This window comes from Myodes glareolus, chromosome 17 (genome assembly GCF_982192425.1).
Source record: "Myodes glareolus chromosome 17, mMyoGla1.1, whole genome shotgun sequence".
Classification (NCBI taxonomy): domain Eukaryota; kingdom Metazoa; phylum Chordata; class Mammalia; order Rodentia; family Cricetidae; genus Myodes; species Myodes glareolus.
In genome coordinates, this window is record NC_142042.1 from 23,422,866 (window position 1) to 23,441,742 (window position 18,877).

The 18,877-nt window shown below is 41.2% G+C and overlaps 1 protein-coding gene across 3 annotated transcripts in view; it reads right to left on the bottom strand.

The window, feature by feature from the left end:
- Positions 1 to 18,877, bottom strand: part of Cenpe (centromere protein E) — a 60,713-nt gene that overhangs the window by 9,719 nt on the left and 32,117 nt on the right. For all 3 annotated transcript variants that reach the window (XR_015735304.1, XM_087897558.1, XM_087897557.1), the window contains 13 exons: positions 18,465 to 18,749; positions 17,762 to 18,049; positions 17,238 to 17,333; positions 16,731 to 17,012; positions 15,980 to 16,138; positions 14,543 to 14,803; positions 11,762 to 11,866; positions 10,464 to 10,682; positions 8,731 to 8,928; positions 7,576 to 7,779; positions 5,995 to 6,222; positions 4,646 to 4,831; positions 1,026 to 1,138 (listed from right to left, as the gene is read on the bottom strand). Coding sequence is in view for 2 of the 3 variants with exons in the window: in XM_087897558.1 (XP_087753684.1) it covers positions 1,026 to 1,138; positions 4,646 to 4,831; positions 5,995 to 6,222; positions 7,576 to 7,779; positions 8,731 to 8,928; positions 10,464 to 10,682; positions 11,762 to 11,866; positions 14,543 to 14,803; positions 15,980 to 16,138; positions 16,731 to 17,012; positions 17,238 to 17,333; positions 17,762 to 18,049; positions 18,465 to 18,749 (2,624 nt within the window). In the remaining variant the exon portion in view is untranslated. The remainder of the gene's footprint in view (positions 1 to 1,025; positions 1,139 to 4,645; positions 4,832 to 5,994; positions 6,223 to 7,575; positions 7,780 to 8,730; positions 8,929 to 10,463; positions 10,683 to 11,761; positions 11,867 to 14,542; positions 14,804 to 15,979; positions 16,139 to 16,730; positions 17,013 to 17,237; positions 17,334 to 17,761; positions 18,050 to 18,464; positions 18,750 to 18,877) is intronic.

Genomic DNA, 18,877 nt, shown 5'->3' on the forward strand with positions numbered 1-18,877 from the left:
ATCCTGCCAGGACAGCAATCCTCGCTGCACATGATGTCAGCAGAGGAGCGGAAGGTCAGACTCTGCACTGCTCCCTGAACAGTCAGCAATTCAAGAATTAATCAGAAATAGTGAACTATAAGCCTGTCTTAAAACTTATACTGTTCTTGAGCTGGAGAGATGGCCCAGAGGTTAAGAACACTGGCTGTTCTTCCAGAGTTTAATTCCCAGCAACCACTTGGTGGCTCACAACCATCTGTAATAAGATCTGGTGCCCTCTTCAGGCCTGCAGGCATACATGCAGGCAGAACACTGCATAAATAATATATAAATAAATCTTTTAAAAAATTACACTTCTTAAAAACTATGAAAACAGTGCTGAGCATTGTGGCATAGACCTTCAGCCCACTAAACAAGGGGGTCTCTGGGTTTGAGGCCAGCCAGCCTTGTTTACAAAATGAGTTCTAGGACAGCCAGGGATACATAAAAAAACCCTGTCTCAAAAAACCAAAAACTATGAAAATATATGCTGACTATATTTTATAGGTATGCTATTATGTGTAACAGGACACACAGGTAAGTTGGTAAAAGAAAATGCTGTACTGTCCTAAATACTAAAAGAAAACACACGTGCACACTTAGAAAAGCAAAGGCTCTCAATATTCCCTCTGCAGGATGGATGACCTTTAAGTTTTTATTCAGCTATCAATTGAGGCAGAATCATTCAAAGATACCCTGCTAAACGAGTCGAATCATGCTTGGTTTCTTCAGCACCGGGGACTGAAACAAGGGCCTTGTGTATGTTAGGCAAGAACCTTACCACTAGCTATACCACAGCCAGAACTGTGCCTAATTGTTTAATAATTTGCATATGCAATTACAATTTAATGAGCTTAAAACCTATGGGTGCTTACACATTTTTTAAATATAAAAAATATTTTTACAAATTACTTTCTAAAAAGTAAAGAAATGCAAAGATATTTGTGGTGTTATAAAGACGTGCTATGTGACTAAAGCCATGTTCAACAAAGGCAAAGCAGACATACTCCTTCTCAAATTCCTTGGCATTTTCCTTCTTTTCTAGGTCAATTTTCACCAGCTGCATTTTGAGATCCTCAATTTCTTCCTTATAAGGCACAGCTCCTAAAGCAACCTTGTCCTGTCACAGAAGAAAAATAAAGAAAAACAATGATCAGCTCTGTTTCTGCCAGCTCTAAAGTGTTTGGTTGCCTTTCATGAGAGATAATGAAGGCATATCCCAGTACCTGACATGAAGTTTATCTGAAACTATATATAAGCTAATACTGTTTCTTTCTTCAAGAAAATATTCTTCCCAATGAACAATGTGACATAGTTTAGCAGTTGAAACAGAAGAGTTGAAAGAAATGAGATGGGGCTGGCACAAGGTCCTTGTGGAGGACAGTGGTTAAGAGCGCAGGCTGTCCTTCCGGAGGACCTCCAGCACCAGGCAAGCGCGTGGTACAGACACACATGCAGCAGAAACACTCTACATATAAGAGACACAATGAAACAAGTGAACAAGGAGCACCGGGCAGAGGAAAGAGCGGCAGTGCGGGCGGGCACAGAGCAGACAGAAGCCAGAGCCACAGAACTCTGGGTGTTTTCTATCAGGACAGTTCAGTGAAACAAAGATAATTATTTTGACTTGAAGTACATATAACCCTACATGTCTGCAAAGATATCTTTTTTAAAAATCGTGACTATACTCGAATGTTTTCTCCGTTTCCTTCTTTGTGGTGTGCACACACATGTGCCATGGCTTGCAGGTGCAGGCCAGAGGACAACTTGCAAAGTCCGCTCTCTCCTTCCACCCTGCGGATTCTGGGGAGCCACTCACTTTGCAGACTCTTGACTATTTTCAGAGTTTCATTTAGGTTTACAGAAAAACTGAAAGCACGGAAAACTCATAGGCCTTTTCTTCTTACTTAGTACTAGACGATGCAATAAATAGGACAGCACATTTTCTACAAGTGAACTAATATATTTAATTTTTGAGATAGGGTCTCACTGTGTAGCCTGGAGGCCCTGGAACTTACTATTTAGATCAATATGGCTTCTCTACTGAGATCCGCATGTCTCTGAGCACTGGCACTAAAGGTGTGCCCCACCATACCTGCCCTGATTACCCATGTTGTACTTTTGTTCTCTCCTTCCCCATTCCTGGCAAACATGAATCACTTTATTGTTCCCTAGTTTTGTCTTCCCCGGAGTACGTATCCGAAGTCTTTCTAGAAGGCAGGGACCCTTCTCAGATGGCTTTCACTTAGCCGTTGTGTCTCCCCCCACACCCCCCAGTTTTTTAAAAACAGGATCTTTCACCTTCTTGACGAGCTTTAGTCCCACCTTTATCTGTTATACAGGAAGGCAATTGATTTGTGCTAATTTTGTATCCCATGACTTTACAAAAGGTGTCCATAAATTCTGAGATTTTATGGAGTCCTTGGGGTCTACTGTATATAGATCCACGTCATCAGCATGAGGGGTACTTAGTGACTTTTCCTATTCATATCCCCTTTCTTTCCTTCTTATTACTTTAGCTCATATGTACATACTGCACCGAATAGCAGTGGAAAGAGAAGACACCTGTCTCTGATCTTAGTGGGATGGCTGGAATGTTTTTCCTTCAAGTATGATATTGGCTATAAGTTTGCCATGTCTAGTCTTTTATTAACCGTGATATGTTCCTTCTGTCCCAGGGTGATCTAGGACTTGCTATGTAGCTGAAGACGACTTTGAACTCCTGATTCCCATCTCATTTTCCATGTGCTGGGATTACAGGCTTGTGACACCAATGCTAGGCTTCCTCCTACTTCTTCTATTTCAGGATCTTATCAGATAAAGATCTTTTATATAATTTTTCCCTGTCTGTATTCTTCAGGCCAGAGTCTTTGGAGAGCAGAACTTCTAAACAGTAACAGAGTCTTATCTATCTGTCTTTCATTCTATGTAAAGAGTCATTGCCTAGACTAAGGTGGCATATGCTCTCTCCTGTGCTATTTTCATTGTTCTGTTATACATGTGCACTGTCACTCCTGGCTTATGAAATGTCCAGGTGACCAGTATCAATATTTGATGTATCATCCTCTCTCTACTGAGGATGTCCTTTTCTCAAAGATCACATGGCTGCTTTTGAGTGTGTCTGTTTTTAGGCTCTCTGTTCTATCTCACTGATCTGTTTGACTATATACTGTTTTAAAAGTTCAAACAAACCAACTAGAAAATTTCAATATATGCCAAAAGTGTAGGAATTTCAGATAGTCTTTGGCTCTGATACAAAGACAGTATCTAAACAATTTTTGCCCCAGGGAAATGAAAACTGGAAATGTTGATTCAGAAATGAGCAACAGTAAGAACTGTGTGTGGCAAATATACCACCTGTGGTCACAGTCATGCTCACGAAAACCCACTGGCCTTCAAGTGTTCAGTTTAGTAATTAGAAAGTCTCAAGTAGAAGTTCCTAGCTAATAAGCCTTGTCTAGACCTTTTAAGATTCGGTGGTTTCTGGGGCTGGAGAGGTAGCTCAGGGGTTAAAGGCTAGGTTCACGACCAAAATATAATATTCGGTGATTCTGTTAACTATTCTCACACTAGAAAAACAACCCCCTGTGCTTCTGATCTGAACCACACTAGATTTAGAAAATAATGGAAGGGGCCGGGAGGCGGCTCAGCAGTTAAGGGCTCATCTGCTCTTCCTGGCACTCACATCAGGCAGCTCACAGGCTCCTGTACCTCCTGCTCCAGGGGATCAGTGGTTCTGGCCACCTAAGGCACCTGCATTAACACCCTCCCCTCAGCTAAAAATATTAAACATCTAAAAAAAGAAAAATGAGGAAATGACTCCGGAACAATCCCTACAGCTTCATTTCAGCTCTGACTGGGACATGGTGAGCTTCTTATTTTACGGCCCATTTTCAATCATAATTCATTCTTTCCACATGTTCTTACTTTTTGTTAAGGCTCAAGCATTTTACTTTAGTATTTGTGGTCTTTATAATCCCTGAAAAGGCAACTGCATAGGATGGCTATAAAGGTCTAGTAATGTTCAGATTTAAACAGATTCATTTCTATCTGATTTGAGCAATTTGTAACGATACAAGAAGAAATTTCCAAGATTTTATTCAAATTACATTCTTTCTTTTTCAGTTAATGTTCTATTACCTTAGGTGAATGTATGCAGAGGACAAAATTAATATCTTTGGGAGTAAATTTTGAAGTAAGTACTTTTGAGACTACAGATTTAAAAATATGATTCAAAGAAACAATTTTAAAAAGTCAAACTATGAAAAAAGTTTATGGATCTCTCTTCAGGACGGAACAAAACCATATTTCTGGTACATCACCCAGGCTAATTCTGCTGGCTTGAAGAATCCCTGATGCCCGAGGCAGTCTGAACCGAGTTTTGACAAAACGTGCTGCTTATTCTACTTTGAAATTCTTTTTTCTAGTATATTAAAAATAATCAGGATTTTACATGCAAATGCACCACTACATTTCATCTCGTCACTTCCTTCGGAAGTCTGAGAAAAGAGCCTGAGCTCTCACACCGGTGTTGCGGTGAGGTTGTGGTAAGGGGGGATAGAGCACCCGACTATTTGCTAAGCCCAATAGGCTGAATGCTTTCACTTACGAACCTGGCCTGACCTACCTGAAGCATCTGTAGTGTGGCTTTTGTGTTTTCAAGGCATTTGTTTGACTCATGAACTTCGCTCTGGAGTTTTGCTACCAAGTCCTTAGACATTGCTAGTTCTTTCTGCATCTTTGCAATCTGACCTTCCTTATGAATGGCACTTTCTTTAGCTTCTTGTAAAGAGGTTTCCAGCTCCTGAATTTTCTGTTAGAGAAAGCACAATCCACAGTATGTTAAATGTGACAAAAATGATCATCTGTAGTTGTGTATTGAGTTTTCACAGATTGAATCAACCAATAATGAGAGGTTAAAACTGCTTAATTTATCCAAGTACAAGTCCTTTTAGAAAATGATACTTCACATATTAAAAGAATGCCAAAATTTCACATTATAACTTATCAGCAAGCTCTTTAAGTCATGCAGATGAGAACACAGCAGTCACATGGCACACTAGCTAGCAAAGTTCTAAGCACATTTAGTAGTCAATCATCTTTTAAATAAAGGGCACTTGGACTTTCTAAGGTAATTTAAAGATGAAATATATGAAAAAACCTTCAAAACCATAATGAAAATAAAACCTCCGCAGATCCTCACCAAGGACTAGAAAAACATTTCGGGCGTACCCTCACCCCTAGAAAAAGTCAGAGCAAGAATAAGCAAGTATAAAATTTATAAAAATGGTCAACTATACCCAATGAACTTTATACTTGGGGGAAAATCTGTGATCTTCTAGTTTCTAATGGCAAATGTCAGGCTAATGTTTTATGTTGTATATTAAGTATTTATTTTGGTAAAAATGATAAGTTATAATTGACTTTTGGTTTCCTACTAAGACATTTTGCATTCTAACAAAACACAGTAGCATATTTGCTGTTGCTAAAAATTCCCAAGCAAAAGCAGCTAACAGTCTACCTGGGTTGTTCAAATGATACTGATTCTTACACATCTTAGTTTGCCTAACAATTCTGCTATACTTTGAGCCTCTTAGCTTTTTACGATGATAATAGTCAATATTCAAGACAATAGCTAAAGGTAAGTTAAACTGCTATTTTCTCTAAACTTGTTTTCCACATACATTATAGTTTAGCTGAAATTCATACGCTTTAAGAAACTTACAGCATCCTGTAGCAATACCACACACGGCGATAAACTACCCTGCATATAGTCTTTAAACTAGGGCTAACTTCTGTTTCCTAACTCACAGGAAAGACCTCACATGATACCAAGTTTCATTACTAGTTGAATGGTAACTACAGTACAACCATATGCAAAAGTCCAACTCATCACATATATGTACAACAGTGCATTCATATGTAGTGGTTACATTAAAGCTACATATTTGCTCTAAACACCGGGGAGTTTCGTACCTCTGATGCTAGTTGTTCACTGGCTGATGCAGCACGAGGACTTTTGCTATCCCGTGGGAAAGCGTGGGCAGTAGGATAAGCGTGGGCGGCGGCCTGGGAGGCGGCCAACGTCTGGCAGTCTCTAGATAGCTGTTCAGTTTTCTCTTTCAGCGACTTCAGGTACTGTTCCAATCCTTTGGACCTGGTAGCATTTCCTTCCTCAAAGTCTGTGAATTTGTCTATCATGGCCTATGAACAGAAAGAGACCACTACAGTTTAAATAACCGATGCATTGCAATCACAGTAAGATAAACAGTGGAATTCCAGGTCAGTGCACGCGGAATCCACTACTGAGCCCGCCTTAGTACAGTGCTCAGGACAATGACTGCACATTCCTCTTTCAGCACGTCGGATGCTAAGAATGGTGTGGCTAAAAGTAGGGGCTTGACAAGATCTGTAAGGTGACTCACTTCATTAGGTTTAGGTAACACAGGAGAGGATTGAAGAACTATGCAGGTCAAAGTCATCAACAGCAGAGCGCACACAGTAACAATTACCTACTTTCCCTATTTCATTCCAAACCTCAGCCCAGAGAAGATGACTTACTGATCTTAACCCCCTTTTCTTGTGGTGGGATGTTTTCCCTGTATGTTTGCCTGTACACTGTGTGTGTGTCTGGTGCTCATGGACATCAGAAGAGGCCATTAGGTCCCCTGGAACTGGAGTTACAGACAGCTGTGAGCCAACATGTGGGGTGCTGGGAACTGAAACAGGTCATCTGGAAGAGTAGCTAGTGCTCTTAATGGCTGAGCCATTTCTCCTGCTCCAATATACTGAATTTTACTATTAATCTATAAATCTTATATTCTCACTATTCTCTTTTCCACCGAAGACTGGCTTTCACGGGTTTGAAGGGAATGTCATAATATGGTAAGAAGCTGCCAGGATGCTCAATACCAGGAGTGAGCTAGAAATTCATGACTGGTCAGATGTGTTATTTCAGTACAGGGTCTTGGTAATAGGAGAGGTTATCTCTAGGGATGGAACATATGAGAGTTCTCTGTATTAATAAGTAATTTTTCCATAAAATTAACTGAGAACAATACTGATACACATCAAAGCAAAGCCACAGTTGGCACCTCTGGGACACGCAATCCGGGACTGCAGCAGGTGGTGTGAGGCTGCCGAGGTGAATGCTCACAAGGCCCCGGATGTGCCCAGTCAGAAACGTCTATGGCTTTGCCACAGCGGCTGCCCACAGTCTTAGCAGAGATACATCTCAGTCTCCCTGAGGCCACTGGGGCAAAGGCTCTACCCTCGCGAGCACTGAGCGGAGAGTGAGAAGAGACCAGGGAGGAGAGACAAAATCTCCCGAGTGGGAACTCGGTGTCACATGTGAACAGCCTGTCACCTTCCCAAGCACAAACTGGTTTAATGATCCTGAAGAAGCATAATATAATAGAAGAGAAAATTTTATATAATCAAAATGTTCACAGAGCCCTGATGTATAAATTAAAGAAATATAAACCAGTCTAAGCCTTTTAGAAATGAGGAGAAAAAGCAAAGTATAGAAGAGCCTGAATGACGAACAAGCATACTCACAGCGATTTTGCTGTTATAACAGTTGTTCATTTGGCAAACGCTGTTGTTTTCTTCTTGGATGCCACTTTTAAGCTGCTCTGTATCAAAAGGAGTATTCAGCCACTTTTTCAAAAACCGAGTCATTTCTTTCTTATTACTTAGTACTTGTTGGAATTCAGTTTTTATGGTGGGGAAGTCATTTCCTGAAAAATCTCTGAGAATTTCCTGTGTAAAAAATAGGTATCAAACTATATGAACATTGGGAAAGATTTCATCCAAATAACATATAAACTATAAGAATATCATAAAGGGGAGAAATACCTACTGTACTCTACTTATTAGCACATTCAAGTAAATGAATTCTAATTTAAAACTTTATTCTGATTATTTGCCTAAGAGAATGCTGGTAATATACTCTACATGACATTCTATGTTCATGGCAGGCCTTACATATGTGTTAGGAACTGCAGCCAGTTCCAACATTGTTGGGAGAACAAGAAAGTCCTTATGGTATTGATACAGGGAAGATTGTGACTTTCAGTCACAGGTGCAAGAAAGCATCGGGGAGCCTAAAATTCTCTGAGTTCTCACTTGCTGACGTCAAATCTATTTTCTGTCTATGCAGGTCTGGCAGCGTCTAAAGGGTCTTCTAGTCCGCTATCATTCTGTGAGTTACTAGTCATTTCAAATGCATACAAAGGTATCTATTTAAAAAAGGCTTAAAATCATATTAAAGCTATTAAAAAAGTATATCTCAAAGGAGGTCAAGATCATGATGGAGAAATCTGCAGAGACAGCAGAAACAAGCTCGTGGGAACTCATGAATTCTTGCCCAAAAGCTGCGGAGCCTCCATGGAACTGAACTAGGCCCTCCATGTGTGGGAGACAGTGGTGAACTTGGACTATCTGAGGGGACTCTGGCAGTAGGACCAGGATCCATCCCTGGTGCATGAGCTAGTTGTTGGAGCCCATTCCTTATGGCGCCATGCTCAGACCTCATGCAGGGGAGGAGTTTGGTACTGACCCAAATTAATGTGCCAGACTTTGTTGACTCCCCTTACCTGTTGGAAGGAGTGGATAGGGGTTGGGCTTGGGAGAAGGTAAGGGGGAGCTGGAGGAGGATGGGAGGGAGAACTGTGGTTAGAATGTAAAATGAAATTAAAAAAAAAAGTATACCTCAATATGAAGGTCCATATCCTGGCTCAGTCTGAGGTTCTCTAAGTCTTTGGATGGAATATCACAAGCCTGCTGAAAGCTCTGTATTTGAATCCACAGTTTATTCTGCTTTTCCACTTCCTGGATAAAAGCCACTTCGAATTTATTGACAAACTCATGTTGCTCTTCCTTTATCTTTGTAATGTGGCTCAACACGTACTTGAAGAAGATAAAATAAAAATGAGACATTGTATTTAGGGGCATTTTCAGTGTCTGAGACGGCGAGGCCTCTTGTTTACTGTTCACACTGTGGTAGATGACGACGATGCAGGAAGCAGCTACTCTATCCACAGATTTCCCTTCTCTGCCCACTGGGAGAGCAGCTCTTCCAAATCGCTGCTTCCTTGCTTGACTTCTTATGCGTTCCTCATATTGAGCGGTTTTAAAATGTCACATGGCCCTTTCTATAAGCTCTGCTTTTTCCTATTAGTTCATGTGTGTGAATAAACGTGTCCATGGATCCCTGAGGACTGCAACTCGGGTGGCTGAGTCACAGCCTGGTGCTGGCAGTCCACTGGATCCTCTGGAAGAGCAGCCAGGGTCTCGACACCGAGATCTCTCTCCAGCCTTATTACATAACTTTTGCTTAAATTGCCAATCTGCTGTCAGACATTTGAGATTAAAAAATTCATTTTCTATAAAATTACATGTATATGTGTGGGTATGTGCACATGAGTTTAGCAGGTGTCCACGGGCCCAGCAGAGACCTTCAGAGTCCCTGGGGCCAGAGTTTCAGGTGTTGTGAGCTGCTTTGACCTGGGTGTTAAAAAGCTGAATTTGGGTTCTGTGAAGAAACAGTAAATGTTCTTAACTGCTAAGCCTTCTCTCCAGTCCCATTTTGGATTTTCAAAATATTCTCCTAATAATCTTGTTTGATTAACTCCCCCCCACCACTCCGCCATGTCACATACTTCAAGATTTCTTTGTTAAGCACACTTGATGTCTGGCCTTATGTTAATGATAATTTTAATGCTACAATGGTCCCCAACCTCATAAATCTTGGGTATCTGACTGTCATGATCTACGAGAGGATTATCAAGTAAAGAAGCTCTATACACCCCGGGAGGTCCCATGATTCATGAGGAGCCTCACCAGGGCTCTGGAAGCAGTAACTAACTGCTGGAGTAACCAACTGACTCTGAGCAGCCACCAAGAGCTGAGGGCTCTCCTTAGCATCAGGCAGGAGGCCCCAGGGACACAGCTTTCCCGAGTCATCACCCTCCTTGGGTCGGCTTATGGCCAATGCGGTGGTTCTGAGTCATCCCCAAGTAACCCCTCTAACTGTAACCCCAATTAACTCATTGGTTTACCAAGTTGGATATTGGTGAAATTGTGATTTTGGTTTGTCATGGATTCCCTATCTGGGGTGAACAGATCTGTGTTACATATCCCCAGGAAAAGTATCACATAACAAGTTGTCCATACCTCTATGATTGCACTTATCACCAATCACAAGCCTGCCTTATCTGATCATGACATCTTTGGGATGGGACTCATGTGGACTCTGAGTACCCTTAAACAGTGTTTAGGCCTACAGGCAGAGCTCAGGCTTTGTTGAAGGAATCCTAGCTTCAGAATCATATTAATTTGGTGGTTAATATAAATAGTATCCATGGTAACTCCCCAAAGACTTAAATACATTGAAATGTACAATTAAAATTATAGTATAAGGTCAATACTAAAAAAGCTGGTACCTTAAGTTTCTTCAGGATTCTGTGGAATTCCATGAAACACCTCTGGTTTGCAGTAAAAAGCTTTTCAATCTCTTTGGCTTGTGGGTATGGAAGTGAAAGCTTTGCTTTTATAGAAATCACCAGCTCTTTTTGGGTTTTAGTTTCCTTCTCCAAGTCAAGGGAGAACCGATGCAAGCACTCATAATCATTCCCCATTTCTGAGTATCTTTTCAGGAGCTCCTAAAGGAAATCCGAATTCATGCTAATGAACAAAATGCAACACTGTAATACCTTCTATTGAAAAAAAGAAATGAAGAACTTTGTGTTTAAAAATTATAATTAGTGACTTTTAGATTATAGAAGCGACGCATAAGATTGTAAAAAATTAACCAGAGGAAAATACAATAAGAAACCCAACTTTTCTTTTGAAATCTGAATAAATGTAGTATGCACCATCCATAAGTCTGGCTGATGCTGATTATAGCAGTGAGAGTCTGTGCTTGAATCAGCAACCACAACTCAAGCAGCCCCTCTCCACTGTGCTGTAGTCTATGATCTGTTAGCACTGCTTGGACTTCTGCCTCTCTGTGATCTCTGTCTACATCATTAAAATTCATCTTTCAAAAGAGCTCTCTCGGTGGGCAGCGGTGCTCTCGCCTTTAATCCCAGCACTTGGGAGGCAGAGGCAGGTGGATCTCTGTAAGTTTGAGGCCAGCCTGGTCTACAGAGGTAGCCCAGGACATCCAGGGCTACATAGAGAAACCCTGTGTTGAGAAAACAAAAACAAAAAGAAAGGTTCTCTGCTTATATTACTTTCAATACTCAAATCTCTCCTTTCCAGGTGTAGGTCATGTGGTGTCTCTCGCAGCATGGTAGAACTCTCCAGTGGACCTCCTCCTACTTGGAGCAAACCTGAGGTTTTCCGTGGCCTTGTGGTCTACTCCTCCATCAGTTTCGACCTTTCTTTCTCTCACTAGCTTCCCTCTCGTAACTCCTGGAACAGAAGGCTGCTTCTGCCTCGGGAGCTTTGTACTGTTAGTCCCCCGTCTACAGCACTCGTCCCCCAGAGCAAATTGAGCCATTACCGCTTTTAGAGATTTGTTCAGGTCACTTTCCACACACAGTCCTTAAAAATCAAATCACACACTCCCACTGTGTCACTTGTACATATATGCATGCATCACTGTACTAGACTATAATGCTTAGGGAAACATCTGGTATGATCTATTTGCTATACAGTTTCCTTTAATTCTCTTAGGCTTGACAGGACCTTTGGAACGGTAACAACAATGCCACACAGCTCCTACAGGAGCTCTTACCTTTATCCTGAGGCACTTTTCTTGAAGCTCTCTTGTCCCATGTTGTTCTCCATCACACAGTAACTCCTCTGCATGTTTTACTATCTCTTCATGGTTCTGATGGTCCTGGTACAAAGAAATGCACAGCAATAACTACATTTACATAGCAAGTCTAACCATACATGCCTACATCTTACATCGGGGTTCTGTGATGGAATTAAATATTTCATTCTAATATAACAGTATTAAAATAGGCAAAAGGAAGTAATAAGTACTGCCAAACCACACAGCGAATGACTTCACCTCACTGAACTCACTCGATACGTGCGAGAAGCACATGGTACCTAGAAAAGGACTTGCTCTTTAGGTCTTAGATTTCTAGTTTGTAACCTCTCGAATGTCTAATTTAGAATTACTATCACCAGCTAAATATGTTAGAGAACCCAAGTCTTTTATATTTTTCCACCTTGGGGTGGAAAGTCTAAATTTCTTTCATATTCTTTCTGCATTGATTAAAAAATACAGAACAGACATACCCTTCCTCAGTAAACTAAGTCATCAGTTTAAGTGGGCATAGTAATACCTAGAAGAATATCTACTTGATACAGATTTGTCAAACAAATTATGTCTGTTTGTAAATTTAGACAGGCCCCACATATGCTGGACTCCTAAGTGTTTAATGTTTATGATAACAGTACCTGAGGCTTTTTACTTTACCCAGCAAACATGAAAACAGAAAGTTACAGATTTACTTTATATACCAAATTTTTCTAAATTTTATACTACTTTTTAGAGTAGTGAATTAAACTTTTAAAGATTATTCTGAAATAATGTCAAGAAAACTCCTTTTTAATCTCTACTTTGCTTTTTTCCCTTCTAACGTCGGTAATGAAGTCTCACTTCTAGGCCATCAGTAGAGGAAAGGAGGCATTTGCTCTTTCGCAGATGTGGTCTTTGTGCCATCTTCCACTTACGGTAAAGTTAGTTTCTTTCTGTGGTTGTTGTCTCAGAAATTTAGAAGGAAAATAGTATCTAACAAATCTTATTTTAAAGATGAAGAATTTAATTTTCTGAAAAGCACTGTGGCTTTTATGCTTCCTTTCTGTGTTATAACTATGGCATGTTTCTCACCACTTTCACTATCTACAGACTTTTCCAAAAAGAAAATAAAAAGAGGAAAAAAATCCAAAACAAACCCACAACACCCAAATTCAGATAACGCACACTGGTAATCTCCAGGCTTCGGTCTCAGAGCTACTCAGCAAAGGCAGGTCTGAACTTATGCGCATATCACGTGTCTTAGGGTTTCTCGGAATTGTTTTCTTTCTACTTGGAGAGACTCTTTTATCCTGGTTAGCTCCACTGCTTTCCTTGGCTACAATTCTTATTGCTTTAAGGTTTTCATGAACTTTCTTAATCAAGTGCAAACCATTTTCACCCACATTTTGCACACAGAAATTCTGGACCTCAAACTGCTTCAACTGCTCAATTTCCTTTTTTTTGTTATAAACTTTATTGACATCTTTCTCTTTAAGAAACTGAAGCTCTTCTTCCTGAAGTTCTTGGCTCTTGAGATAATTTATAATATAGATCAGAATAAAAGATTTCTTCACAGAAGGGCAATGTCTATTGTTGTATATGTATATATGCATAAACAGAGCATCTTTCAAAATCAATGTTTCAGATTTTAACAGTGTTTGCAGTCTTGACTTTACTGAAATCCTCCCAAATTTAAGTTTTTGAGTTTCATGCTGGTGCTCAAAACCTTTCTAAAATTGAGCATTTCGGACACTAGACCAGAAATTCTTAGTCTATATTTGTGTATTTTATCACTGCTTCTAAAAGACTAAATACACTCAAAGAAAAGTATATGCTCAGTTAGAAACAAGCTCTACAGTATGCCTGGGGTACAAGACGGTCAAAAGAGCCGGGCTTTAATCCCAGAACTCAGGAAGCAGAGACAGGAGATCTCTGTGAGTTCGAGGCAAGCCTGATCTACAGAGTGAGTTCTAGGACAGCCAGGGCTATAAAGAGAGACCCCTGTCTTGAAAAACAAACAAAACTCAAAACCAGCACAAAAACAGTCCAAAGGAGCCAGAGTACAAGTTCTGACCCTGTTTTCCTCCTCAGTGCTGTTCCCCACTCAACTCCTTGACTTGTTTTTCTCTTTCACTGTCTTTTAAGGGCAGAGTCACATAAATAGTGTGAGGCCTAGAATTCCATCATAGGGATGAGTCCTATGTAGCCAGTGCCTTGCACCTGGATACTTGGCTTACTTCTAGATTTTGGTCACCACAAATCACTATACAGAACAATGTATTTTTGCTAAATCAGTGAATATATTGGTTGGGTAAATTCCTAGAAGTGGTACTGCTGAACCAGTGTACTGTATGTACTGGTAAGTTTTCAAAGATACAATGCTTGGTTAGAAAGATGGCCGCTCAGCAGTTAAGAGCATCACCTGCTGTTTTTCCCCAGTTCCAACACCCTCTTCTAGTTATTGTAGGTATCAGACAGACAGACAGACAGATACACACACAGAGTGAGGGAGGGTGGGAGGGACGAGGGAGGGGTGAAAAGAAGGAGGGAGAAAGGGAGAAGAGGAGGGAGAGAGGGAGAGAATGAGGGAGGGAGAAACAGAGGGGGAAGAGAGGAAAGAAGGGAGGTAGAGGGGGAAGGATGAAGAGAAGGAGGGTGGAGGGAGAGAACAAAGGAAGGAGGGAGGGAAAGAGAGAGCTCATCTATGGATCCTGTACTTTCAAGTAGTGGTGGTTCTAGACAGGAAGAAGGCACACAGCTCACCTTTCGCATGCTGTCCCTTAGGTTCTCCTTGAGCTGGTCTCTCTCCATCTTGAGCATTTCCTCCATTCTCTTTAGATTATCTCTTTCTTTTATTACAGATTTCATTTCTTCAAGATTTTCGTGCAGCTTCTGGGCCAGATTTAGATTCTCCATCTCTATCTTACTCAGAGTTAAGCCCTGCTGCTTGAGCTGCTTTTGTGTTTCGCTGGCTTCTCCTTTTAACGTAAGAACCTGAAGTTCATTTGCCTTAAGTTCTTGAATCTGGAGACAAGAAATCACATCAGGATAGACTCTTCAAAGAAAGCTTTATCTTTAACTTTTATTGTTTTACTTTATGGTTAAGGGTGCTTTGCCTACATGTATGTGTATGCACCATATGTATGCCTGGTGCCCATGGAAGTCAGAGAGGGTGTCAGGAGGTAAAGGAGAGTTGTGAGCCACCAGGTAGTCTGTGGAAATCAACCCTGGGTCCTCTAGGAGAGGACTACTGAGCCACTTCTCCATCTCCAGAAAGCTTAATTCACTTTCCACTATGTGAGTGAGGTGATCATGGAGGGCAGAGGAACGGGAGCCTCTGGAACTGGAGGGCCAGAGATGCTGGGAACTCTTAACTGCAGGCCAGGATACGGACTGCTTTAAAAGAAGGCTGAAGCACAGCTTTGCTGGGAGTGGCCATGCATGCCCTAATCCCAGTACTCTTGGTGGGGGAGAAAAGAATAGTCTCTAAGACAGCAATCTTTCCATCTAATTTTTTATAAATGGTTCCTAAAGACACTCAGTTTTCTTTGAGGAATAACACATAGAAAGTATACTAATCTTAAATGTAGACTGGGTTTTCTTTCCTTCCTTCCTTCCTTCCTTCCTTCCTTCCTTCCTTCCTTCCTTCCTTCCTTCTTCTTCTTTCTTTTTTAGGATCTCTGTGTAGCCCTGGCTGTCCTAAAACTCTTGCTGTAGACCAGGCTGGCCTTGAACTCATAGAGATCCACCTGCCTCTGCCTCCCAAGTGCTGGGATTAAAGGTGTGTGCTACCACCACTTGGCTTAGCTATTCTTGATATACGCATGCATCTATAAAACCATAACCGAGACTAGACAGCATTTCCAGCATCCAACATCTGTGTATTCTTTCCTTGAGGTTAATATAAACTTGACCTTTCACACACTGATCTACTTCTGTTTCCTTTGGAACTTAAGATGACAAGGCAGTCCCCACTCACTTGCTGATATGCAGGCTGTTCTCACTTTCCCACTATTCTGGATAAACTGCTGTGAACATTGTTGTTGGCTGTGCAGAATGGTCCTTGCCCTTTTCGGTACACACCCAAGGAAAGGAAATGCAGGCCTTACAGTGAGCGCTGCCAAACTCTTTCCCAGTATGGTGAACCTTTATAACCCCAAAGACTTTCAGGCATGAACAAATGGGAGGCCCAATCAATACCTTTTCCTGTAATTTAATATTTGCATTTTCTAATTCCATTTTCATATTTGATAGTTCATCTGTCTTCTTGGACACATTTTCTCTGAGTCTATCAATGGTTTCTTGGTGCTCCTTCAGATCCATGTGAGCAATTCTTAGTTTCTCTTGCTTTTCCAGGTCCTTTTAAAATAGGAACATATCTTAACATTAAATAGCATTTTCAGAAATAAGTGTTAATCAGTGGACAGTTCTGTGGGTCTCTTTCCCCGTCCTTCTTTTACATAGGTTCCAGAGAATGAGCTCAGATTGTCAGGTTGGTGCAGCAAATGCTTTACCCAGTGAACCAAACTGGGGGGTGGGGGGAGGCTCTCACTACTTAATATTCTTTACTGTTAGAAATTACAGACCTTTTCCTGATTGGGACATTGAGACCAACCAACTTGCACAGAATTTTGGCATATTGCTTGTATTGCCAGTTTCTTTCTAAGATGCCTTTAGGTTGCTTCTTTCCCATTTTTATCACAAACTGTTAAAACCAAGCTGCACTGGGAACCACTTGTACATATGTTTATGTATATACGCTCATCTGCATATACACTTCTTTAACAACTGAATCAGTATATATTTAGGTTAAAAACTCCACAAAGAAACGCTGAATTCAAAAAGTTCAAGAACACAAACCACCTGCCATTCCTGGCGGAACGAAGGACTCAATGCCGACCCACCCCTGCCCAGATGATTTGAAAACCTGCTAGGGCAGGACAGAACTTACACTTGCTTCCATTTGTTGAAGACTTCTCCTCAGTTGGTCTCGCTCTACTCTCAGGGCTTCATCCATAATTTTTAGGTCATCATTTTCCTTAGTGACAATTCTTATTTCTTCAAGGTTTTCATAAACTTGCTGAGTCAACTTTAACTTTTCTATTTCTATGTTGTCCAGAGTTGAACTCTGGGCTCCTAGTTGCTTCTTCAATTGCTCCATCTGATCCATCCTTTCCCTGAGCTCAGCTTCTACCTGAGAAAGTTGACGTGCTTTTTCCTGGAGTTCTTGGCTCTTAAGACAACCATATAGTAAGTTAGAGCACTGAACATATGAGCAAAACCCCCCAAACAACAGTGTTAAAATTCAATCAACAAATCATGGGCTTCAAATTTAGACAGGTTCACAGTTTACATAGAAGATCTGACTCCAGTTCCCGTCTATCCAGATTAAAAATACCCGCGCTTCTAGAACATGTGTGCGTACTAAGTCCCCTTGGATACGTGATAGTTCATCTACCTTATCAGACACACTCTCCCTGAGCTTGCTGATAGTCTCCTGGTGCTCTTGCAGGTGCACACGAGCAACTCTCAGCTCCTCTTCTTTTTCCAGACCCTTAATTATTAGGAAAAGAAAGAAGACATTGAAGAAAAACAGTTCAGACAGAAGCTATACAAAAGATCAACGTTCCCTTGTCCTCTCAGGCCTCCCAGTCCTCACTCTTGGGCTGCTCCGGGACATGACCACATATTCTAGAAGAGGCACTGTTAGCTCACCTTTCCCCAGGAGGACACTACAGACACAGTGCCAGTCTGCTTTGTTAGCTAAGGTACAGCACTCCGTGATCCAGATACGCTGTGTGTCTTTTACCAGTCTCCCATTAATGAGGAACATGAATCTGCTGTCTTTGCAGAACTGTGCAAATGTGTATAGTGTAAAATGCTACAACTAGATTCTTGGGACAAATTGTACACTTTGCCCACCCTCAAGCCCAGTGTCATTAGCACATTAAGCTGCATAATGGCAGAAAAATGGCAACTCACTCTAGTTACTGTCTCTTTAAGGCTCGCCTCCAGCTGGTCTCTCTCTCCGGTGAGGCGCTCTTCCATACTCCTAAGCTCATCTCTTTCTTTTGCTACAGATCCCATTTCGTCAAGGGTTGCATGAAGCCTTTGAGTCAAGGTTACATTCTGCATTTCCACCCTCTCCAGAGTTGCCTTCTGGGCCTCCAACTGCTTGTTCAAGCATTCCACTTCATGCCTGCTTTCTTGAGTCTCATTAACAGTCTTTATCGCTAGGCATTCACGCTCTCTGTCCTGAAGTTCTTGGAGCTGAGAAAACAAGTTACGTCACAGGTTCACAAAAGCAGGTTTTGTTTGTTTTTAAGAGAAAGGAAGACAATTTCCTAAATCAAGGCAGATACTTTTACATTTAGTCTAATGATGCTGTGCTTTCTTTGATGAGAGATGGAGGGAACGAATAACTAAGTACATGTCCTTTTCCACTTAATAAGGAAGCCCTTCTTCCTTAAAGTCAGCATTTGCCTTTCCCAAATCCAAGTACCTGCTGCTTGATCCACTTCCCCTTGAAACATCACTTGAACTAGTAATTTCTATGTCACCACTCAGGTGACTACTACAGTCTTAGCTTCCCCTTTATCATTACAAAAAATTAATAAAACTTAACAGGTGTCATCACAATCATCTTTGTCCTCATTTTGTTTCCCCCAAATTAGCAGAGACTTACCTTAGCACCAATTTCTTTCATGGTTTCTTTCTGCTGTTGGCTTTCCACACGAAGAGCCTCCTGTGCTCTTCTCAGCTCATCTCTTTCCTTACTTAGAATCCTCACTTCCTCCTGACTTCCTTCTAGCTCTTTAGTCAGCTGGAGCCTGTCACTCTCCAGCCTCTGGAGCGTCGAGTCCTTGGCTAGGAGAAGTGCCTTGACTTGGTCTAGTTCATTCATTTTCTCTTGAGTCTCATTGGTTTCTTTTATATTAAGTTGTTCCTGTTTCTCACAGAGTTCTTGAACCTTTAAACAACAAAGAAATAAGTTATCAGCACAAAACACACAGGCACATGTGCATGTACGCACAACACACACACACACACACACACACACACACACACACACACACACACACACACAGTCTCTTTCTC